This window comes from Petaurus breviceps, unplaced genomic scaffold (genome assembly GCF_028583685.1).
Source record: "Petaurus breviceps papuanus isolate PSGF00001 unplaced genomic scaffold, PetGlider_PUasm1.0 84, whole genome shotgun sequence".
Classification (NCBI taxonomy): Eukaryota; Metazoa; Chordata; class Mammalia; order Diprotodontia; family Petauridae; genus Petaurus; species Petaurus breviceps.
Window position 1 is genome coordinate 14,330,409 of NW_027186645.1, and position 25,619 is coordinate 14,356,027.

Here is a 25,619-nt window from a genome sequence, read left to right on the forward strand (position 1 = left end):
CAAAATACACAAGTTTAGGAGAGAAAATATTGAAATAGTCATCAAAATGTTATAAAAATTCATGAACCCCCAAATAAAGAACCTCTAGAAAAAGGAAACAGCTTAGCACATAATACAAAAACCAATTGCAAACCAATTTCTATTAATAACCCCAGAAAGTAGAAAGGGAAAGAGAGTTGGATAATGACACTTCAGATACCCAAAATGCATCTGCCCTGATGAGCTGCAACAAAAGATATAGTTACAGTCTTTATACTTCTTCCCATGGTCTGAGAGTGGAAACTTCCTTTATCCACTGCCTCTGACATCCTCCCCTATTAGAAGAACTCTTGGGATGTCTCCAGTTCCTTGGGCTCTGCATCCTTATTCCCCATACCCATTCCCCTCTTGTTCCCACTCTTCTGCCCCCCCCTCCATTTTCCTTTCCAAGTCCCAGTTCCTCTGCTGTTTGTGTTATATAGTATTCTTGGCTTAGGAAGATGAGGCAAAAACACCCAAACCCCAAAAACTTAGTGAAGGCTTAAACTATTTCCCTCTCAACTCCTAGGCTTTTAGCATAGTATCATCCTATGGAGGAGATCTGGGTCCAAATGGCTGTGATATACCAGTATAGTATGAACACTGATTGGTCCTACCAAGTTGAAAAGGCTTTGAAGAAGTGCCCAGTGATGGTTGTGTTTCTGTCCTCTGAGGTCCAGCTTTTCTAAGAATCTTCAAGTTTTTAGCCCAACAACAACCCTCAAAGACCTATTAATTCACAGAGGAGTTCTGATCTGTTTCTATGGAAGGAATATCCACACCAACAAAATCACACATCACTGAAATATATTGATATGAGCACCGTGATTGAAAGTATTAGACATGACTTCTGCCCCCTAGGAATTTTTCATGTCATTACACAGTTATGTAACAATACAATGTGTTGTTATATCAATCAACCAACAAACATTTATTAAGCACCAACTCTGTGTAACTGAGGTTACAAAACCAGAAAAGAAACAGCCTCTACCCTCAATGAGTTTATATTCTGTTGGAGAAAAAAGCACACAAATATTAAATTCAACACAAAATTACATGAAATAAAACATAATTTTAAGTGGCACTAACAACTGAGACTCAGGAAAGGCTCCATGTTTAGACAATATCACTTGGGCAGAATTTTAAGAGAATTAGAGATTCTTAAAAAGTGGAGAAGAAAACAGAAGGCATTCCAGGCATGGGGATAGCCAATGCAAAGGCATGGAGATAGAAGATGCAATGTTGTGTCTAAGGAAAAGCAAGTAAGTGAAATTATCCAAAATGTAAAGTATGTAATAACCCTGGAAGGTAATCTGGAAACAGATTATGAAGACTTTTAAATTCCAGATATGGGAACATGTATTTTATCCTAAAGGAGTAGGCAGCCATAAAGAAAGAGGATATTTGGAAGGAGGATAGGTTTTGAAGTAATGATGGTAAGTGTAGCTTTGAACATATTGTGTTCAAATTAATGGCAGAACATCTGTGATTGCCATGGCCTTAATGGGAGCCCTTGTGGTAGCTCAGGAATACTGCAGGGCTGCACAGATGCTGAGTGTAGTCACTACTCTGTGCCACTCCCTGACAAGGAAAGGAAATAAGAGAAAGGGAGTGGCATGGAGAGTCAACTAGGCTTATGTATGGGAAGTCCTGGGGTGTTTCTGTACTGTCAAGAGATTTTCCCTTAAGGGAAGGGCAATTTCTGCCATTTCATACATCCAAGAGGAAATGATCTGTAGTCAGAAACCAGAAGATCTAATTTTGAATCATCAAAACAGTCTATCTGTCTCTGTCTCTTTCTCTGTTATTCCTCATGTGTCCATCATGAAATGATGCACATTGGGAAAGAGGATGACCTTCCTCAGTCACTGTTCAGTCAACAATATATGAGCATTCATTTATTAAAAAATCAATTATTGGGGCGGCTAGGTGGCACAGTGAGTAAAGCACTGGCCCTGGAGTCGGGAGGACCCGAGTTCGGTTCCAGCCTGAGACACTTAACACCCACACAAAAATACTAGCCGTGTAACCTTGGGCAAGTTACTTAACCCCAAAATTGCCCTCCAAAAAAAGGCAAAAAAAAATCAATTATTAAGAGCTTCCTTTGGACAGAGTATTCTGCTTTGTACTAGGGAAGATAGAAAGCTTGGATAAGAATTTAGTAAGAGGATGAGGTATAAACAAGTTACTAGTTACACACCATTACTTGATAAGCAAATTAAAAAATAGTAGACAAATCAAAGGAGCAGGTCCTCATGATTAGGGAGAAATCAAAGGGTTCATAGAGAAGGTAACAATTGAGTAAGCCCTAAAGAATATGAAGGAATTCAGCAATTGAAGAGGAGAAAAGAAAGTCTTGAACGGAGGTAGGGAGTAAGATGAGGTAAGAAGCAGAGGCAGGAAAATGTAGAATGTGTTCTGGGTGCATGGCCAGCACCCATTCTGTTCAAGTTGGATGTTTGGACCAAATGAGGTACTCAAAAGTACTCAACATTTACAAAGGGGAAGACTTACTATGTCCTACCATGGCAAGGATATACAATGAGAAAGTGACACTTAACCTCTAGATCTAGCCCCCTCATTTCCCTCTGGAAAAGAGTCTGGTCAGTCAGTCCTCAAGGTATAGCAACTCAATTGGTATTAGACACCCACCAAGTCTGAAAGGCCCAGACTCCACCTGCCTGGGATATTTTATGCCCTTATAGGATCAGGCAGCTGCATCGGGGAAGCCCTGGTTAATCAAGTCCCAGAGTCAGCTAAGTCCTAGGGACAGTTTTGTCCTGGACATACCCATGTTGACTGAGGGTGGGGAGTGAGGATGGAAGCTACATCAAAAAGATAAGGATAATCAGGTCCCAGGGACAGCTTTGTCCTATCATACGAGTTCAAGAGAACTTTAATTTAGACAACATAGAGTATATAGAAAGCAGTCTGGAAAGGGAGGGTAAAGGCAAATTAACATCTTACGTATAGATGTTAAGCTTTTTTGTTCACTGATTTTTTCAGTCAAGTCCAATTCTTTGTGGCCCCCTTTGGGATTTTCTTGGCAAAGATACTGGAGAGGTTTGCCATTTCCTTTTCTAACTCATTTTATAGATGAGGAAACTGAGGCAAACAGGTTTAAGTGACTTGCCCATGGTCACACAGCTAGTAAGTGTCTGAGGCCAAATTTGAATCCAGGAAGGTGAGTCTTCCTGATTTTCAGGCTTACTGTTCTATCTACTGCACCTCCTAGATCCCTCTTATATGTGCTGTTTCCTATCAAGAGACTACAAACCCCTTGAGCACAAGAACAACTGTATTTTTGCCCTCATATCCACTGCACCTAAGATATTGCTTGGCACATAGTAGGTGTGTATTAAATAGTTATTGAATGATTGATGTTCATTACCTGATTCAGAGGAGTGTTGTGATTACAGTATTATTTTTTAAATTAAATTTTATGTTTATTTTTAGTTTACATCATTTATTTCCACAAAATTTTGAGTTACAAATTTTCTCCCCATCTCTCCCCTACCCACCACCCCAAAACAGTGATCCTACTGATTAGCCCCTCCCCCAATCTGCTCTCTCCTATATCCTCTCCCATTCCCCTTCCAACTTTCCAGTAGGGCAAGATGGATCTCTATACCCCAGTGCCTGTATATCTTATTTCCCAGTTGCATGTAAAAAAAATCATATATATATATATATATGTGTGTGTGTGTGTGTGTGTGTGTGTGTATGTATGTATGTATATATATATTGAACATTTGATTTTAAAACTTTGAATTCCAGATTCTTTCCCTTCCTTCCTTGTCACCCACCCTTACTGGGAAAAAATTCAATTTTTTCAATAAACAATTCAATATAGGTTGCACATGTGTAGCTATGCAAAACATTTCCATAGTGGGTATATTGTGAAAGACTGCCTATATTTCCCTCCATCCTATCCCGCCCCCCCCCACTTGACCTATTCTCTTCTTTGACCCTCCCCCTTTTCAAAAATATGTGTTTCCAACTTCCCTCTCACCTAACTTGCCCTCCCTTCCATCATCCCCGAACTCATCCCCTTCCCCCCAACTCTCCTGGAGGGCGAGATACCCTATTGAGTGTGTATGTCATTCCCTCCCTAAGCCAAATTCAATGAGTATAAGGTTGACTCATTCCTTTTTGCCTTCCTGTTCTTCCCCTCCATTGTAACAGTTTTCCCTTGCCTCTTCTATATGAGATAATTTACCCCATTCTGTCTCTCCCCATCTCTTCTCATTATATTCCTCTCTCACCTCTCAATTTTACCTTTTAAGTATCATCCCTTCCTATTCAATTGATCCTGTGCCCTCTGTCTATGTATATCTGTACACATATATACACACACTCACATATGTATTGATATGCCCACATAACCTCCTATATAGACATATATATGTATACATATATATATATATAATTTATATTCCCTTCAACTATTCCCATACTGAGAAAAGTTTCATAAGTTACAATTATCATTTTCCATGTAGGAATGTAAATAATTCAACTTTTTTAAGTCCCTTATGATTTCTTTTCCCTGTTTGCCTTTTCATGCTTCTCTTGCTTCTTGTATCTGAATGTCAAATTTTCTATTCAACTCTGATTTTTTCAACATGAATGCTTGAAAGTCCTCTATTCCATTGAATGACCATATTTTCCCCTGAAACATCATACTCAATTTTGCTGGGTAGGTGATTCTTGGTTTTAATCCCAGCTCCTTTGACCTCCACAATATCATATTCCAAGCCCTTCGATCCCTCAGTGTAGAAGCTGCCAGATCCTGTGTTATCCTGATTGTGTTTCCACGATATTCAAATTGTTTCTTCCTGGCTGCTTGTAATATTTTCTCCTTTGTCTGGGAACTCTAGAACCTGACTATAATATTCCTAAGAGTTCTTTTTTTGGTATCTTTTACAAGAGGTGATCAATGGATTCTTTCAACCTGTATTTTGCCCTCTGGTTCTAAAACATCAGGGCAATTTTCCTTGAGAATTTCTTGAAGGATGATTTCTAGGTTCTAACTTTGATCATGGCTTTCAGGTAGTCCAGTAATTTTTAAATTATCTCTCCTGGGTTTATTTTCCAGGTCAGTGGTTTTTCCCATGAGATATTTCATATTGTCTTCTGCTTTTTCATTTGTTTGGATCTGTTTAATAGTATCTTGATTTCTCATAAAGTCACTAGTTTCCATGTGCTCCAATCTAATTCTGAAGGAATGGTTCTCTTCAGTGATCTTTTAAGATTCTTTTTCTGTCTCGCATATTTGGCTTTTTAAGGCATTCTTCTCCTCATTGCCTTTTTGAGCCTCTTTTGCTATTTGAGTTAGTCTATTTTTTAAGGTGTTATTTCCTTCAGTCAGGTTGTTGACTCTCTTTTCATGATTTTCTTGCATCATTCTCATTTCTCTTCCCAATTTTTCCTCTACTTCTCTTATTTGGTTTTCAAAATCCTTCTTAAGCTCCTCTATGGCCTGTAACCAATTCATAATTTTTTGGAAGCTTTTGGTTCAGGAGTTCTGACTTCATTGTCTTCCTCCTGTTCCATACTTTGATCTTTTCTGTCCCCAAAATAGGAGTCTAAAGTTGGATTGCTGAGCTTGCTTTGCTTCCTTTGCTTGCTCAAGTTGTTACTCGATTACTTGACTTTTGAGCTTTTTGCCACAGTAGAACTCTGCTTCCAGAGAGGAGAGCTTTGTCCCAAATTGCTGGAGTTTTCTCAGCTGCCAGAGCTGTTAGATGGCTGCCCTCTCTGAAGCCTTCACACACTCTGGCTCACTGGTCACACACTACAGGACCTCCACCCAAGACAGGGATCCAGATCCAAGAAGGTTAAAGCAAGAGTGATTACCCCTCAGAATGGTAGCTTGGTCCCCCTACAATCTGCAGGCCAGGAGCTCTGAAGCACCCACACGGCGGTGGCTGCCACAACTCAGCCACTTCTCCCTCTGGGGGCAGAGGCTGGAATGCACTCCCATACTCCCTGTTCCCAAAGTCCACTGACCGCTCACTTTGTCTCTGGCATTTATGGGTTAATAATTCTGGAAACTTCCATAGCTGCTGGTGATCCACTCTCCCAATGTCCCTTTAGCCACAGCTGGGGGTGCCCTAAGGCTAAAACCTCAGGCTCATGTGGGTCTGGGCTCTGCTCCCAGAGTGCTACAATGGCCCTTTCCTGCCAGCCTGCTGGGCTGTCTTCAGCCATGTGGAAGTCCTTTTTCTACCATGGTCCATTCTTAAAGGCTAAAGTATTTTTTAAATCTTAAAGTACTACATAAATGTAAGTTATTATGATTACTCTAAACTGTCACCCATTCAGATTAATATGAAATGTGAATTTAGTGTTTTCTGATTAAATATGCTTCTCTTCTTTGAATAACAATGATAGTGGTGGAAGAAAATTATTCAATGTGAGTATGCTTGTGGAAACTGGAGGGTATATTTAATCTATCTGCAGGGCTGATTTAAATTATCTGTGGATGACTTAAATCCATCCTACAGGTTGAACAAAATGCATCACTATTTTAAAGATACTGCTTCCTTAATTATGCTTAATTAAGTGCAATTACACATTCATGGAATGCATCATTATGTGAATTAGGTGAAAACATTTTGAATCAAATATATAAAGGTATTCCATAATATACATAGAAATGCATTTAATCCTAAAAAGGTAATTTTTAATGCCATAAATTTAGCAGATGGACCTCCTGTGAAGAACTTTTAGGACAATATGGACAGCAGTTACACAGGATAAGTAGGCATGGATAGGTTGTTGGAAAGAATTGCCAAATATATACTATTGTAGAGCCATGTGAATATCATATTTGAGTATCCTAGAACTAATTTATGCTATCAAATTTGTAAAGGGTGTCAAAATACAGTAATACTAGTTGAGGAATACCAACTAAATAATACTAGTTTTCAAATTATAAACCTGCTTCTATTATCAGTTTTATGACAATGAGTAAGCTTTAGGGTTGGGTGACTGTTTCCTATTAGTAAAAAATGAAGAGTTTAATGCTCACTGAGCTCAGAACTGTCATAATATGTAATAAACTAGAAAACTAATACTAGATATCTTTTAAAAACTCTTTTGTCTATAAATATATTGAGAGTCTTCTGCAGTGCTTCTTAAATTTGGCAACAGTAAAAGGTTTCTGAATGTACAATGGCCAAAAAATTAATTAAAAATCAAACATGTAATGAATCTGAGGTGTTTCTGGCAGCACTTGCCTGTGTTGTATTGTGCAGTGCCACTGCTGTCTTGGTTCCAAATACATAACATGTGCACTTTGCATTACACACACCATCATATCATGCAATGCCAGTGAATGCTACTGAAATGCAAAAGGGGGTCTCAAGTGGAAAAAGTTTAAGAAGCCCTGTTCTATAGAATGAGAGTGAACTGTTGAATACTAGATGGTTGCTAGTTGTATATGCAAGTGGCTCCTTTAAAAACATCCCAACCAATAAATTAAATCTAATATAAGATGGCCCCAAAGCTATGACATCACTAAATCATTGGAAAACCCTGGGATACTCTGAGAACCAAGGCCAGGAATGCCATAGAACCTCTGCAGTCAAGGTGAAGGAAAGCCTACATGGTGTAGGCCTTCATTTTATTCTGCTTGACCTGCATATATTTTACACTTCTCTCTTACTTTCTTTTTTTTCTGTTTTTGGAGGGGGAAAGGCAGGGCAATTGGGGTTAAGTGACTTGTCCAAGATCACACAGCTAGTAAGTGTTAAGTGTCAGAGGCCGAATTTGAACTCAGGTCCTCCTGACTCCAGGACCAGTGCTCTATTCACTGCACCACCTAGCTGCCCCCTTTCTTATTTTCTTTACTGGACACATGTTATTATTCACTCAGCAAGGGGCAGAGGGGAAAAGAGAAGGAAACAGAAATTTATTAAGAACCTGCTATTTGCTAGGCACTGTGCTAAGCACATTACATTATCTCATTTGATCCTGGGATATAGGTGCTATAATTATACCCATTTTACAGTTGAGGCACCTGAGGCAGAAAGAGGTTAAATGACTTGCCCAGGGTCACATAGCTAGTGAGTATCTGAGGCTTTATTTGAACTCAGGGCTTCTTTGACCCCTGGCCCAGTGCTCTATATATTGTACCACCTAGCTGTCTCTGTATTTGCTATTGCTAATCAAGTCCCAGTGTTATATTCAGGCTTCAATTAGAACCCCAGATATGTGGGTTTATGTCTGAAGAATTTACAACAGTTTATCACTAATATAGAGGGATCTGCCTCCAGACAATTTCCAGAGATATACGTTCTTGTTTATTTATCAGGGCCTGTGATGTCCTATGCTATAGGCAACTTCCAGTGAAGAACCTTGTCGCCAATTCAGATCAGTAACTGTTCTTCAGTTCACAGTCTTAGAGAATTATCTGAGTGACTGAGAAATGAAATGAAGTGACAAAGGTCACCTAGCTAGTATGTGTCAGTGGCAGGATTGGAACCAGAGTCTTCCTGACTCTAAAGCTGGTGCTCGTTGCTACATCATTATTCTTATCATCAGCCTAATTCTCATGTTTGGGAAGAATGCTGTGTGAACAGAGGAATTTCAGAGGAGATCTCTAGTTGGCTCAAAAAAGTTGTAGGGCATAACATAAACATCAGCCAAAGTCAAGAACTAAGGGTCTGTCCAACTTCTGAGAAAACTCAATAAACATGAGATTAACATGTCAGTATTGTAATTCTATGTTGATGCAAGGTAGATGGATGTGAAGAGAATGCTAGGTGGCACGGTGGACAGAGCACTGGAGTCCAGGAAGACTCATCTTCCTGAGGTCAAATCTAGCTGCAGACACTTACTAGCTGTGTGACCCTGGGCAAGTCACTTAACCCCATTTGCCTCAGCTTCCTCATCTATAAAATGAGCTGGATAAGGAAATGACCAACCACTGCCAAGAAAACTCCAAATGGGGTCACAAAAAGTCAGACATATATGTTTAAGAGGAATGCATATGTAGAGCCTGTACTGGACTGCATGCCATCTTGGGGATGGGGAGGGGAGGGAGAGGGAAAAATTTAAAATTTATGGAAGTGAATGTTGAAAACTGAAAATAAATTAACAAAGAGTCAGACATGACCGAAACAACTGAATAACATATGAATGTGATGAAGTACTATTGTGCTGTAAGAAATTAGGGAGGGAAATTGTTTCAAAGATATGGAAAAACTTATAAGAACTGAGTCAGAGTGAAGTAAGCAGAGCCAGAGGACTAATTTATTCTATAATATCGATATTATAAAAAATGAACAATTTGGGGACTTTATAAACTGATGAAGAATAAATAGTATTTTCTATCATTATCACCAGTGAGCCATTTTACTCTGCCAGATACTTCAATATGATATGAGGTGGCATAGACAAGAGTCCAAATATTAACAAATGTATAAGCTATGAAATTTGGGGTTTTGCCTTTTTTTGCTTTTTTGGTCAGAGGAGGGATACAGCTTGAATCTGTGATTTCATTAGTGTAAGGGAACTCCCTTTAGACTTAGCTCTCTTTACCACTGCAAGTCACAACTGTTCTGCAACTTAGAGGCCAAAAGAGGTGCCTAGGATACTGAAAGATGGAATGATTTGCCCAGGGTAAATCAGGCAGTATGTACTACAGAATTTGAAACCCGGTACTCCTGATTCTGATGGTAACTCTCTATTTACTATGCCATACCGAGTATCATCTACATCAGAGATATCAAAGACTTCTGGGCTGGCAATATTGCCAAGTACAGCCCAAATCAGATTAAAATGTAATTGGGAAATATTTAAGAAAACAAATAAAAATTAAATAAAATAGAGATGATGTGAATACGTGGTTTTCTAAGTCAATCTGCTACTTGCAGGGATCCTAATGTATCAGAACCCTCATTTCTACTTGAGTTTAACACCACTCAGATATGTCATGCTTACATTTTGTTTAAAAGTTCAAAGAGCTTTACTAGATTTATGGGCATGAACAAGGGTCAAGTGGCCTGTAAGATGAGGAAGCATAATCTAGATATGTCTCTTCAGAGTAAACCTTTACACAGCCTCAATAAGATACAGAAATCATATTTTTGACAAGATTAACTTTCTCTACATCCTCATAGCCATGCTTTGATAACAAAATAAAAAATAAATGCTCTTATTTCATATTTATCTATAATATCTTCTAACTGGGGGAATGGGAAAAGGGGAGAACAGGATTTCTTATACCTGACACTAAACAGTAAATGATAACACCTGCCTATGTCTGTAGCATGTATCTCAAAACCGTAAAAAAAATAGTTAAATTGTAATCTTGCCTCTGTCTTTATTAACTTAAGTTATTTATTAACAGTATTTCTTTGCTTTGCTAGTCCTTTGACCTCTTTCTCATATGAGGAATAATTTGGTTTTGAAGTACTATAATTTCACAGTATTCATATAGGACCATAATTATAACACACACTAATCAGCTTTAAAAGCCTTTCGTGTTAGTAGATAGCACATCATCTTCCAAAATTGGATTAGGAGTTGCAAAAAATTATTTATTTAAAAAAATCAAATAAACCATTTGGAAACCTACCCCCTTCTGAACTTTTCTATTACCGTTAGTGATATCACCATCCTTCCAATAACTCAGGTATCCAGTAACCTTGGTATCATCTTCAACTCATCACTAACACTCACCACACATATAGAGTTAGTTAACAAATCTTGCTTGTATCTGCACTACGGCTCTCACAGATCTACCTTTCTCTCCACTCAGACAGCCAACATCCTAGCTCAGGACCCCATCACCTCTCACTTGGATTATTGCAATAGCCTCCTCTTTGGTCTCCCCACCTGTAACTCTACTCTATCCTCTACTCAGCTACCAAAATATTTTTTCCCTAAAACATAGTTCTGCCTCTGTTGCCCCCCTACTTAATAAACTCCAATGATTCCCTATTAACTCTTAGATCAAAAATTAACTCCTCTGTTTGGCATTTAAAACTCTTCATAAGCTGGCCCCTGACTACCTGACTATACCCTTTTGTATACAGTTCAAAGACACTGGCTTACTTGCTGTTGTCAAAAGCAATCTCTCATCTCTCATTTCAACGTAGTTTTGTATTGACTGTCCATTATTTCTGGAATGTGCTCCCTCCTGACCCCCATCTCTTGAAATCTTTGATTTTCTTCAATCACCACCTTCTTCATAAAGCTTTTCATCATCCCTACCTTGTATTTCATTTGTGTATATTCTAAATAAACTTCTATATATGCATATTATCTCCCCCATATTAGAATGTAAGGTTATTGAGGGCAGATTTTATAAGACAGGTAACAGCACACAGGAGGGCTGCTAGCACAGGTTCACTCTTGATCTGGTCAGACAGGAAAGATAGGAAGACAGCTTTAGAGGGGTTAATTATCTCACTTTTTTCTAGTCTAGTCTTCTCATAAGAGGGTGGCTGATAATCCCACAGTATTTACTAATTACCCATCTCACAAGGGTTGGAGAGAAGGGAGGGCAATGAACCCTATGTCTCAATGGGGTTAATCGAGACAGGCACTGCTTGTGTATTCCCCTAAATCCCCTCAGGCCTCAATGGGGGCTGGCTGAGGCAAACACAGATTCCCCTAAAGCTCTGATGGGGGCCAATCAAGGCATACACAGCATTCCAACTTTTACATTCGACCCAATGGGTTGCCCCACTTAAGGGACCAGTGCCCACCTGCTTTATAGGCCATTGGACAAAGAAGGCATATTGCCAGCAATAGCCTCACAAGTTTACATTACCTCACCATTATATCCACTTTGCAGTCATAGTAGATATTTACTATTTAAGCACAAATGTTTATATTATTTATATATAATGCTGCACAAACATGGTGGAGATGTTTACAAGTCCTGATCCTGGGAAATAGAGATTGTTACAGCCATGAATCCTGGGAAACTAAACTTTAAAAAAGAATCACAAAATCCCACCTTACATACACTAAAATCCTCCTTGCTTGCACAGATACCATCTAATTTTTGTTTCTGTGTTCCACAAGATGTAATATGTTCTTTAAAGATGTTTGTTGAATGTTTCATTCCTTCATTTTAACTTTCTTTCTCTTGGTACTTCTCAAGTTAAAAATGTGAAGTGACCCATAATAATTTATAATTCCTCAAACAGAATTAGTTTTCAGGGTCAAAAAGTTCCTCAGCAATCATCTAATCCAAAGCTTTCGTTTTGTAGATGAGGAAACTGGTGTAGATAGGTTAAACCACTTGTCCAAGATGTAAAAACAATCAGAGGCAGAATTCAAACCCAAGTCCTCCAATTTTAGACCCAGTAAGTACACTTTCCACCATACCTCTGCTGTCTCTCCCTTACTTGGGACTAGAGAAAAGCATAGCAGTTTATAGTATAACATTTAAACTGCTCCACCCCTAGTAAGGATTTCCCAGTCTCCAAGATGGGTTTTGAATTTCAAAGTCTCTGGAAGTATCCAGACATCTGCTTTCAGTAACAAAATACCTTAGGATACTTTTTAGCCAACTGAAAAAAGCTACAACTATCTAGTACCTATGTCCTATTCCCCTTTGCATAATTGGGTGGAAAATATTGCATTTTCCACTTGAGAGAGTATTCTTAATAAATTAAAAACTCTTTAAATATTTTATAACCTATGCAATAGCAAGGAATATGTCTCAGATTTCTTTTATATAGATCCTCATTTTCCCTGGCTTAGTGATTCACACACAACGAACCCCTAGGAAATAACTGAGTTATTAATGAAGAGGCAAGAGGGCATAGGAGATAGGATATGGGGCTAGGTACCATAGAATTGTAGAGCTGGAAGTTCAGGGAATTTTCTAGCTCAACCTCTCACCCAGGGGTGCGGTACTTTCTATGGTATACCTGGTAGATGGGTATTCATCTTCTGTCTGAATACTTTCAATGACTTTCAAATGCTCAACTTCATGAGGCAGCCCATGTCATAGTTGGAAAAGCTCAAATTATTGACTACAGTTTAATCTAAACCCTAGTTCTATCCCAGGATTGAATCAGAATGCTCCTTATCAACCTCAGCTATATATTAGTCATATCTTCCTAGAACTTGCAAAAATTGGGCACTCCAAGATCTTTTACCCTACAGCTCCTTGCTTCCTGCTTCTTACGTGACAAAAAAAAAAAAAGAGAGAAAGAAATGGTGTCTCCTGATGCCTTTAACAATAGCCGCAACACATCAAGCAGGACAGGGAAATATGGCTAGTTCCAAACTCCCTAGTTAAAAAGGAACTAACAGGCCAACTGAATGATGCAAATTGACCCTTGGTTACTGATACTCCAGAAATGCCTGCGTTTGAATCCTATTCCAGCATACCTTTGAAGTGACAACCTATTGCTCCTACCCTGGACCATGATTTAGCTTAAGCCCTTTCAGATATTTGTTTTTCTGGTTTACTAACTTCTTACTCTACTACTAAAATGAGATAATGTAATTAAAGGGATTTGCAAATCTTAAAGTATTTTATAAATGTTAATTTCTATTATTAACATATGACACATTATATTATACATTCCTTAATCTTGTCCTTTTTGGTCATTATATAACTGAGCCTCAGAACTAGACTTACTAGAACTAGACATCTGAGCAACAAGACTGATTTTCTCACTTGGAAGCTGGTTGATATCTGGGTTTTGATCCATGGATCTGTGCTCTAAGTCCATGAATCTAACTCTTTGGCATTGTGTGTCCAACCTCCATTTGCTGAACACACTTCTCCTCTCTTCAATGTTAATTACTTTGTAACACCCAGCTTCCCTTTCAGGTGGGGTCATCAATACATTGAAAGCATAAAAGAATTGTTGCTAATTAAAAAGAAAGTAATTAACATGAACTAATGAAAATGAAAACAGCTTTCCACTTTGCCCTTCATCCAAAAAATAAAACACATTCCCTTATATGATATTTGCTCTTTGAACTAGAGTTAGGTATAATTCAATTTTATCTATATAAAATCTAAAAACTATTTTCCCACATAATATTGTAAATGAATTTAAACAAAGTTTGTGAATGTATGTCTAACTACTTTCATGAAAGAGACAAAGAGAAATAAAAAATGGTCCTAAATTTATGTTTACCACCTAGAATGACTGTGGAAATAAAGAAGTTGGAAAGATAATGAACTACGCTTTTCATTGTGTTAAATATAATATAGACACAAGCTATGTAATCAATAAAAAAATGTGGTCCTAAAATATCAAATGGGATCTGCAGTAATAACACTTTGATACAATAGCAGAGAGAAAGAAAAAAAAGACATTTGAGAGCTAACACTAATAAAAGACACATAGTTAAAGAGGAGGGTTTTATATGTAAAGAAATAGAACGCAAACAAAATGTAATTACCATTTCTGTTGTTTTTGATCTTTCTTGTTCTAACTCTCCTCCCCTCAGCATTGCTCAAACCTCATTCCATAGTGTCCATCCCGCTCATTGGGATGATCTTGTGTAAGTCAAGCTCACAGTTAGTTGGCCAAGAGGGGGTACCTGTAGATGATATCCCCAAAGTGATAGAATGACTTGGCTCAAGGACAAAGGGAGTGGCAGCAAAGGGAGTCAGGGAGCAAGGAATCCAGAGAGATCTATCTAAGAGGTCCATGCTGAAATCCATTCTGGTGTCCTAGTTAACCTTAGCCACCTAACCATATGTTTATCCTTGTTTTTAATCACATTTCAGTAATACCTACAACAATGTGGGACGAAAACATAATTTTTTACCTACCTACCTGGCAGAGTTGCTGTAAATGTAAAATTAAGAAATGCTTTTAAAAGGCTAATGCATTATATAACAACCACAACAACAATATATTTGTAGCTTAAGATTTGCAAAGCACTTTCTTCACAATAACCCTTTAGAATTGGCAATAATACTACTTCAAAATGATCTTAGGGTAGACAACAGCCTAAGTACTGAGTAAGATGAAAATTAATAAGGATAAATGTAAAGTTCTACAGTTAAATAAAAAAATCAATTCCTCAAATAGAAGATGGGGGGACATGGCCAGACAACAATTCTTGTGACAATTTAGAGTTTTAGCTCCATAATCAACAGTTTGACACAAGCAAGCAAACAAAAAGTTCCAGAAAACATGAAGAAAGGCTAGCATCTGAAATGAAATTATTCAATTATGCTCCATCCTAAACAGGCCATATCTAAAATAGTATGTCCATTTCTGGGCACTGTTTTTTAGCGAATCCATAAATAAGCATGAGCATGTTCAGAAGAAGGTGACCAGAATAATGTGAAGATTACAGAGAGTATGCCTTATCAGGAACAGTTAGAGGAAATGGGTCTTTTTAACTTGGAGAAGAAACAATTTAGAGGAGACACATTAACTTTGAAGGGACAGCATCTAGAAGGATTAGGATGAATTAATTCTCTTGACCCTGAAGCACAACACTTATAGCAATTGGTTGATTTTTCAAAGGGGGAATTTAAAATTGATCTAAGGAAAAATATTCATAATAAACAGGTTGCTAGACAAAGGAGTTAGTTGTCTCACTAAATGTTCTCAAGCATACTTTATGTTATACTGAGCCAGGCCTAACTCAGGCCAGTCCAAGGTTTCACGGCCTTAGAATGCAAAGAGATATTCGTGGAACATAAAAGCAGTAAAGATGACTTTACTAATAACAAAGGATTAAAAGGATACAATTCCTAAGTTTAAAAAGGATACTAATCCAGATAAAATGGTTACTCTCTTATGCCTCAACTTTCACCAAAGCACTGGACCAAGCAAGCTAGGTCAGAAAGGCATTCCCAAAGGGCAGTGGAAATTCCATTAAAACATCCTGCTCCAATTCCCCGCGGTCTGTGCCTTTTATGCCATGAGTAGGAAGGAAGCCAAACCAGTAATGATGATGATCCTGAGAACAGCCTTGCAATTCCCTTAAAGGGAAACTAGTTTAGCCTACATCAATATTGTCTTCCACAATGGGAATCTTATAGAAGGGATTCTTGGTTGGATTAGACAATTTCTGATAGCCCTTCTAACTATAAGATTCTGTGATTCTGCTATCAAATTGTTCCTCCAGCTACTGCTATCCCTATCAATATTACTAATTAGGATCACAGATTAATAACCAAAAGGAACCTTAGAGGAAACTTATTCCCACTTCCTCATGATAAGGAATCTGAGGTCCTAAGATGTTAAGTGATTTTCTCAGTATCACACAAGAAGTATAAATAGTAGAGCCATGATTCAAACCCAGGTCTTCTGACTCCAAATCTAATACTCTTTCCATTGTACTGAAAGGGTTTCAATGGAAAAAGTATAGTGAGAAAGAGGACCCAGGACTGAGTATTAGGAGATGACTGACAAAAGAATTAGCCCGCATTTACAAATGAGGAAACAGTCCAGTGAAAGAGACAGAAAAAGGATCAGGCAGAGAAAGAAGTGAACTAATAACAAGTGTTTCTAAAGGCAAAGCCAGGAGTGTCTTAAAGAATGAAAGGATGGTACTGGGTGTGGTAACACACACATACCTGTAGACCCTGTAGATGCTGGGGAGGGTGAGCCTGGTGGATTGCTTCAATTTGGGGATTCCATGCTGCACTAGAGATAAAGCCAAATTTGGGTGTTGACACTAAGTTTAGCACCAACTTGGTGACCCCATGAGAGGGGATGGCCACCATGATGCATAAGAAGGATGAAATCAACCCAAGTCAAAAAATGGAGAGAAGAAAGTAGGGAGGGAAGGAGGGATGGAGGTAGGAAGGAAGGAAGGAAGGAAGGAAGGAAGGAAGGAAGGAAGGAAGGAAGGAAGGAAGGAAGGAAGGAAGGAAGGAAGGAAGGAAGTGAGAGGGAGTTAGGAAGGAATTAGTGGCCAGCAGAGGCAAAGACAATATGAAATTCTAAAGGAGAAAAAATAATAAACACACTGTTCCATTTGACTAGAGAAATTTGAGGAACCGGGATTCAGAGAATCAAAGTAATATAATTTGGGTTCTAGTATGAGCATTTTAAGCCTCATTTTCTTTATCTATAAAATGGGAATAATGATACCTGAATGGTCAATCTCACAGGATTCTTGTGAGAATTAAATGTTATCATGCATGTGAAAGTGCTTTGCAAATTATAAAAAGTATGAAAACTCAAATACTCAAATGGATCTCTGATCTCGTCATTTTGGATATATCCTCCAGTGATGCAAATTGGAACCCTTGCCCATGCTTTGTGATTCTTTTCCATATCCTCCCATAAATTTGTACAAGGGGTCCACCCAATGTACTGAAGGCCTTCCTTGCTTTTTCCTGACATGGAAAGGATACCAGTGGAGAATTCTGGCTGTCTACCTGTGATCCCTCACTTTCATCACATGATAACCCCTCTTATTTTCCCTTATACATTTCCATGAGATGAGAGGAAGTATTGTAAGATAGACAAGAGTCAGCCTCCTAATCAAGAATACCAGCATTTGAGTCCTGTTGTATGACCCTGGACAAATCACTTAGCCTCCCTAGTGTCCCTGGCAATTCTCTAAAACTACATATCTTGGAGAATATGCTGATTTTTATTGGTAGAGAAAGTTTCCTCATTGGGAATTCTATGCATTAATGAAACTAGAAGTCAAGGCCTATATTTTCCTGATGACTTTATTAGCCTTTGCCCTTACTCTCCTCACTTATACCCTTAATTTCTCCATGGAATCTTCTGTGCAAGAGAATACTGCTCCCACTGAACTCCCAGAAGTACCATTTCAGTGCTATAGTGGATAAGTATTTTCTATGGCCCTGAGGTAGAAGGAAAATAAGAGAATAACCCACATGCATGTTGGATGCCCAAGACTGACAGGTATTCAGGTTCCCCAATGACTGTTCATCAGGTGGGAAGTAGTGAAGGAAAATTTCTTTGTCCCTTTATAGATATTATTAAATAATTATGCTAGCTCATTCCCCCTTCACAGCATAGAGAATTGGGCTGATATAATTGTGCATTGCCTATCTTCTGAAATATTCAGTATAATTGACAAACCCCACAAAAAAAGATACTGTAGTTATCTTGTTAAATCTCAAAATTTTACTAAGTAGACCTCTACCATCAAATACCCTGTCTTTGATAATGATTCCTCTATCCCAGATTTCTTTTTTTTTTTTTAAAGCAATCGGGGTTAAGTAACTTGCTCAAGGTTACATGGCCAGTTATTTCTGGGTGTGGTGCTGAGTATCTGAGCCCAGATTTGATCCCCAGGTCATCCCAACACTGGAGCCAGTGCTCTTACTTGCTGAGCCACCTGGCCACCCCTTATCCCTGATTTCTTGGGCTTTCAGTTGACAGTGGCACCCTACCACCAATACCCTCCATCCACTCCAATCCAATCTACTCCCTTGGCAATCTCAAGGATTTAGGGAATCAAAAGTAGATCCTCTTCACAAATGATTGTGGGTCTCTGGCTTATGCAATATAAATAGTACTTAAACTTGACCCTATGTTTAATTGTGTTTTCAGCCAAAAATTGCACTGTGTTGCAAGATTGTCAAGTAAACATGTAGCCACTACTTCAACATTGTGCAATTTTTCTATACTTAGTGTCTTTGTCTTTCAAGAAATGAAGACATCACCTAATACTCTCACCCCATAAAGGGGTGTCGTTTGCAATGCTGAATAGCTACTACATATTAAACCTAAAATAAAGGTTAATAATTTTGTCCTTCATTAACAAATGAGGAAAACAAGACAGGTTTTCATATCAACCTAACAAACATTTATTAAGGACATTCTTAAGCACAAGGCACAGTGCTTGCCTTGGTTTTCTCTTTATGATTTCTTGAGGAAAGTTTCTAAAAGTACATACAGAGACTGTGATCTTCATTGTACCTTAGTTTTTTTTTCTGGACCTCTCTTTAGGGCATTAACTACAAAGGGAGTCATGTTGGGAGGGAGGACAATTGTCCTGGGCAGCTATAGGAATAAGGGGGATAGGCAGAGGTGGAGATGGGAGAATGTCTACCTCAAACATACATTCTGAAAAATGCACAAATGTAAGTGGGAGGCTGCTGATACTGTTATCCTATCCACACTCCAGAAAAGTTTTGTGTGACCCATTAAGTAACAATCCTCAAACACACACACACACACACACACACACACACACACACACACACACACACCCTGCCTCATCAGATGTTGATCCAAAAAAAAGCAAATAAACAAGAAAACCCTAGATCCTAAAGAGACAATATATTTTCTTAACAAGCGTTTCTTAATAAGAATAAAAGGCTACTGATAAGAGAAATAGTATATGAATACTATTTGTGTGGGATGTATGTGTGTATGTGTGTGATGAAGGGCAGCCTGAAGAACATTTCAGATGGCTTCCAGTTCAAAACTAGTCCCAGCTGATTTATAGTCCTTTTGCTGTTTCTCTGAATTCTCTTTCTAAAATGAAAAATGATCATCAATAGTAACTAAATTACCAATTAATAGATTACTATTGGATTTTTGGTACAATTCAGTTACCTACTTCTCTAAAGAGTAATCTATAGAATCTTGGTGAAGAAAACCTCCTAATTAAAAATCCAAATACCAGCCAGTAACATATCACAATAAAAGTCTAGACCTCCAAATTGCCATTTGCCCCCTCAAGTAGTCCCTGTTATTATACATTAGAGAAAGTATGGTACAATAAAAAGAGCTCTGCATTTGGTGTCAAAGGACCACAATTCAAATCTGTCCTCTGTCACTTAATAGCTCTGTGATCTTGGACAGTTCACTTAATGAATAAATTCACTTCCAGTTCAAAACCTATGAACCTACGATCCTATGACCCATACTTTGCTAGTTTTACTGTAATTATTGCATTTGACTAATTTAAAATAAAATTGTTCATTGGTTATAGAAACTAGCCAAGAAGATAAATCCATAAACCAATCAACATATAGAATTGTATTTTGATCACCACTACCACTTCCACCCCCAGAAAAAGAGGCAGTTTGGTAAAATGGATATGGTGTTGAGTTCAAATTTTACTCTGATTCTAACAGAATGACAATTGTAATACCATTTTTGCAGAGACAGTTTCACATTGTAATACTCTCAGTTTTTTAATTACTATGAATCTAATGGAAAATGTAGAGATTCTAGTGTCTAAAACTTTCTTGTTTTCATAGCAACAAAAGAAGGAAGAAATAAAGTATTCCCCTTTTGTTTGTTCTAAGATAGGTGGATTCTAAATATCTACATAATTATGCTTGTTTGCTATAAGCATTTCAGTTCTCTTCTCTGTCTTAGAATGTACATTCTTAGATAAAAGCCATGAGATTTTAATGATCTTTTGTGCAAATCAGCCATGCACTAACTAAGCTTACTGGGCATTTAGTGAACCTGATTTTCCAAGTATGTGAACTGTAATAACAAATTTTGTCCTGAATGATAGCATTCTTCATCTACTCTATAAAATCTGGTGAAACGTGAGCAGTTTAGATGAGTTAGAAATATTTCTGCCGCCTAATTGGAAATACCTGTCATTTATACTACTAGCCATCTCCCTTAAGGACCCTTTTCCTTGCAGCATACTCCTGACCAATTTTCACAATAACTTCATGGTGATTTTTTTTTATTCCAGACATTTTTAAGAAACTCATCAGGTTGTGAAGCAAGAGATGATGGATATAGGACAGAATTTACTACAGGCTTGCAACGTATCGATTTATTCACAGGACAATTCAAGCAAGTTCTTTTAACATCGATATCTACCTTTATCAAAGGAGACCAAACTATTGCAAACCTCGGAACATCAGATGGTCGATTTATGCAGGTAGATACTATCTTGGTAGTAATCTTCACTATTTTGTCCAGTGTTATCTTATGTGCTTTTTTAACAATATAATGTTTATAAGAAAGTATACTATATAGCGAGAAACTGTAGCACTTATCAATGAAGATAGAACCACAGGTTGAGGTGAAGCAATTAAGTATATTCCCAATTTTATACTAATTTGCTATTTTTTATTTGTATATGCTTTGGTTTTAATTTTCCTTTTTTGTTTTGGAGTCTTTTTTGCATTCACAATTTCCACTCCAGGAATGGAAAATAACGTGAAACAATTAAAGCATTTCCAAGCAACATTTCCTATTTCAGGGGAAGCAGTGGATCAAAGGAAAGCTATTGTGTGAACTGTGTGTCTCTGTGAACAGAAACATTCACATCATTGAATAAAACTGGCTGGAGTTAGGAAGGGACATTATCATCAAAATCCCATTGTAACACCAAGTGTCTACTGAGTCTGCAAAACAGTAAAGTCAGATACAACCAAAAGGAGTGGGATCACATAATGCTTCTTGAATGAGTTAATGAGTTGATGAATGAATGAACATACACATAAATTCTGATTTCAGTAAGAAAAATTTAATGCTTATCAATTATTTGATGGAATAAATATGCATATTTCAGGCTTTAATAAAGGTACTGTATCTCCCTAATATGAAAATCACATTTTGCAGAATTTAATAAACACTTAAGTTATATCTGTTTTACTCCTAGAATAGTAATTTAGTTAGTGCTTCCAACCATGTGCTCATTAGTAGATGCTCGACTAATGTAGAATGAAAATGGAGTTTCTATGGAAATGCTGGCTATCTGCAAATAATGGAAAGTGTGTAAAAGCACATGTTTATTTGCAAGTATTATAGTAATATTCTATGCTATTAAAAAGGAGAAAATGTAATCTAGCATATAACTGACCAAACTCTGAGGATGATTTCCAAGGGACCAAAAGGTTACAAGAATATTTATCTTTTTGTTGTGTCTGTACATTAGATCCACACTTCCAAACAAAAAAATTTATTTTCAGGACATTTTCTCAGCATTGTTGTAGTAGCAGTTTTTCTGGAACTTGTTGCTACATTAAAAAAAAACCTGTTCATCAGAGAAACACCCATGGGCATTTTGAAGGTGGTGGAAATTTTTTCAAAAGTCATAAAAGCTATAAGAAAAATCTTCTCTAGCTCAAAAGGGATCATGCATATGGTGTTATCTTCAACAGTTCCCTATGGTCTCATCCTCTTGCATTGCTTCTCAGTTAATGATGCTTCTCTTCCCATTCACTGCCCCTCTGAGTTCACATTCTTATTTATCCACCTAATCCCTTGTCACTGTTTAGCTTTGTCCTTTACTCCTTTTAATTGCTTTCTTTATCTAAAAATTTAGTCTGCTTCCACTTTTTCTCTGGAAGTGTTTAGCTATTCCCTAGTCAGTTCAAATTCTATATTAATAGTCATAGTAAGGTTAACATAGGTCTATTACTGTTTAATTTTTTAAATTCCCAACTTGAAATCTTGAAGGATTTTATAATCTCAGTAAAAACCACATTATAAAGCACCTTGACGTTGCCAGATGAGGTTATACTTTGTCCCATACATATACAAATGTATTTTGTGCCTTTTCTCTATAATGGGAAAGCAAGGTGGCACACTGGATAGAGCATTAGACCTCAAATTAAAAAGACCTGAGTTCAAATCTAGCCAAGGGACCCTGGGCAAATCACTTAACCTCTATCTGCCTCAGTCTCATCTTCTGTAAAATGGCTTATAACACTGTAAAAATAATGTTATTCATTATCATTCATCTCCCAAAATTGTTGTGAGGATAAAATGAGATGATAATATTTGTAAAGTGCTTTGCAAACCTTAAAATAATATATAAAAGCTAAGCTATTATTTCTATAATAGAGCATTCTTAAGACAATAGTGCCATCCTTGTCCCCTAGCAACAAACAGGATTACAAAAGGATTTGCCGCATTAAATTCCTGTACTGTGGAACCCTAGCCAGAAGCTTGAAGGTAAAAATGTGTAGATAAAGGCACTGCACTTAAAAAAAAAAAAAACAAAAAGAAAATCTCATCCTTCTTCTCTAGTGACATACAATGGACTTTCATTAAACGACCCACAAAGGATTTATTTCTTTGACACTAATCTAAGCAAGTTCTAGGCAGTTGTGTTTTATTCAAACAAACTTAAAACTTTCTAAAAGATAAAACAAGATCCAGCATCCCTGAAATCCAGAAGTTTGTTTACAGCAAATAATGGGAAGGTGGGCAAGTAGCAAGGAGAAGTCTCATGAGTGTTCCAGCTTAATCCATGAGAGCTGTTACTACCTATCCAAGAATGGTAAATATTTTGACTGAGCAAAAGTGTTTTAAATCTGGGAAAGACCTTGAGTAACTTGCAGCTCATATTTTAGTAAATACTATGGAGTTTCTATTACAAAATAGAATGGTAATAATTTTTTTCAAAGACAGCTGCCATGCATAAAAAGGAATAGCAAAATTGTTTTACTTCCTTCCTGGGCTAAAGCCTGATGGCAAAGTTGATTTGCCATTTTCCCCCAGAAAGTTTGCAGCTGTTTCTGCCCTTCCTATTGTACTTGTTTTCAGTGTGTCACTGGGAACACAAATTCGAGCTCCAGCTGTTGGGTGCAAAGTGAATCAGGTATTTCACAGTGGTTATTTGATTAGAAAGAATTATATTGTTTAACTAATAGTGCTGGGCTTGTGAGAGAGAGGCCACTTCTTGACATATTCCTGATTTTTAAGCATAACCCATCTAAAAATTATTTACTCATACGTGCCAGCTGAATTTTCTCATGTACTTTATCAAACAAGGACTTTTTTTTAAGTCTAGGTTTTGAAGGTTACATACTAATACGTAAACCTATTTAGGTTTATAGAAACATGATATTTTAGTGTCAGAAAATACCTTAGAGCTACAGAAAACATGACAAAACATTTGAGATCGTAGATCTAAAAAGGATCTCAGAGGCCTATTAGTCTTACACAATGTAGATGAAGAAAGAGAGGCCTAAGTGATTTGCCCAAGATCACACAGAGCGTAAGCAACAGAGTCAGGTTTTGAATCCAGGGCTTTTGATGCCAGAAGAAGTATTTTTTTTCTCTATTACACTGCCTCTCTTAGATCTTTCTTTTATATATACATATGTGTGTGCATGTACATATATAAACATGCACATATATATGTGTATATGCATGTAATATTTCACACTTCCTAAAAATAATGGCAATTTTGACAAGTTAAAAAAATTTTATCTAGAAAATAACAAGCCTATGGAACGTTAACTCAGTGATGAATTTCTAAATAGAAAAAGAAGAAAATCTGTTTAAGCAAATTGTAGTACTGGTCAAAGGATATGTTCTGTGTCTCCTATTATAAGTGTTATTGGTCTTCTGTAGGTCACAAGATCATCCTAAACCAAAAATGATGCTCACTCATATTTTCTATAACACTTTTATGAAGTCTTTATTTTCTGTGTTTCTTAATACAAATCCAAGTTGATAAAATTGTTGAAAATGTCACCATTGTTATTAGAATGAGAACAAGAATATAGTGACTCAGTCACCCAGGTACTGAATGTAGAGGGGAGACAATCATGACTCCATTCATTGCCTCCTCCTACCTATAGCTGATACCATTAGATTCCTTTCTACTACTTTCTTCCCCCCCCCTCACTCCCCTTCATTGCTACATCCCTTCTAAACACTGTTACCATATATCATTCCCCCATATTGTTCATTCTTTCCAGTTGCCTCTGCTAGATGGGACTGAGATCTATTGGTAAGTGAGGATCATCTGAAAAAGTCACCCTGGTCATTGTTTACAAGATTATGTTAGTCATCAGTGAACACAAAAATAATTACTTCCAGTATGAAGAATCAATTCACTTATTGACCTTCTATCTTCACAATCCATCAGCTCCTACACCAGCATCACTGGAAGCTTATGCTATGTATTATTGTTTGGGATTACTCTTGTTATTTAGTTTACAGATATAGATTGTCAATTCATCATGAAGTGAATAAAACTTGTGTCAGGAAAAGAGAAACATCCTAATTAAACTTCAGTTCCAACATTAGCCTTTCTTTGGGGAAGTCTAATTTACACATCTCCTTTGTAAATATTACTAAAACAAAAATTTCTCTTGAATTAGTGTTTAAATCACTATAGCAGTTATTCATCGGATAGATAAACATAGATAAAACATCTATTAAATGTTTAATATGTGCCACTGATGATACAAGTATAATAAATGAGACAGTCCCAGGATTCAAGGAACTTGATTCTAATGAGGAGGAAAACACATCAAGGAGAGTAGGGAAGGACATGTAGGGAGCATAGTATGGAAATGGGCAGGAAGTAACAGTGAAAATCTAGTTCCAGGCAGGATAAGATGAAAGTTTACCTATCAGAGCCCTGTGTCCCAGAGGTAAAATCCAAGGTCCCAGAGAAGGGAGGATTAACATGATGGTTGGAGTATATTAGGCATTAAATTACTAAAGTGATTGTTTCCTCAGTGTGCTTGCTTAGAATAAATTGTGCACGAGTCCTGAAAGATGAACTGAGAAGTGGCAATCTCCAATTTGGGAGCAAGTTTTATCCAAGAATTCCTTTGTAAGTTGAATGAGTTTAGAACATACTTTTCCATTGAAACCATGCTGTGTATCAGAGATATCAAATTTACAATCCACAGAACACATTGCTGCCACAGTACTTCCAACTGTAGCCCAGATTAAAATGTGATTTAACAAAATAAATAAAAATAC

The 25,619-nt window shown here is 37.3% G+C and overlaps 1 protein-coding gene across 1 annotated transcript in view; it reads left to right on the top strand.

The window, feature by feature from the left end:
- MET (MET proto-oncogene, receptor tyrosine kinase) overlaps nt 1–25,619 on the top strand; it is a 168,079-nt gene that overhangs the window by 63,811 nt on the left and 78,649 nt on the right. The window contains exon 3 of the mRNA XM_069107079.1: nt 20,629–20,820. Coding sequence (XP_068963180.1) covers nt 20,629–20,820 — 192 coding nt within the window. The remainder of the gene's footprint in view (nt 1–20,628; nt 20,821–25,619) is intronic.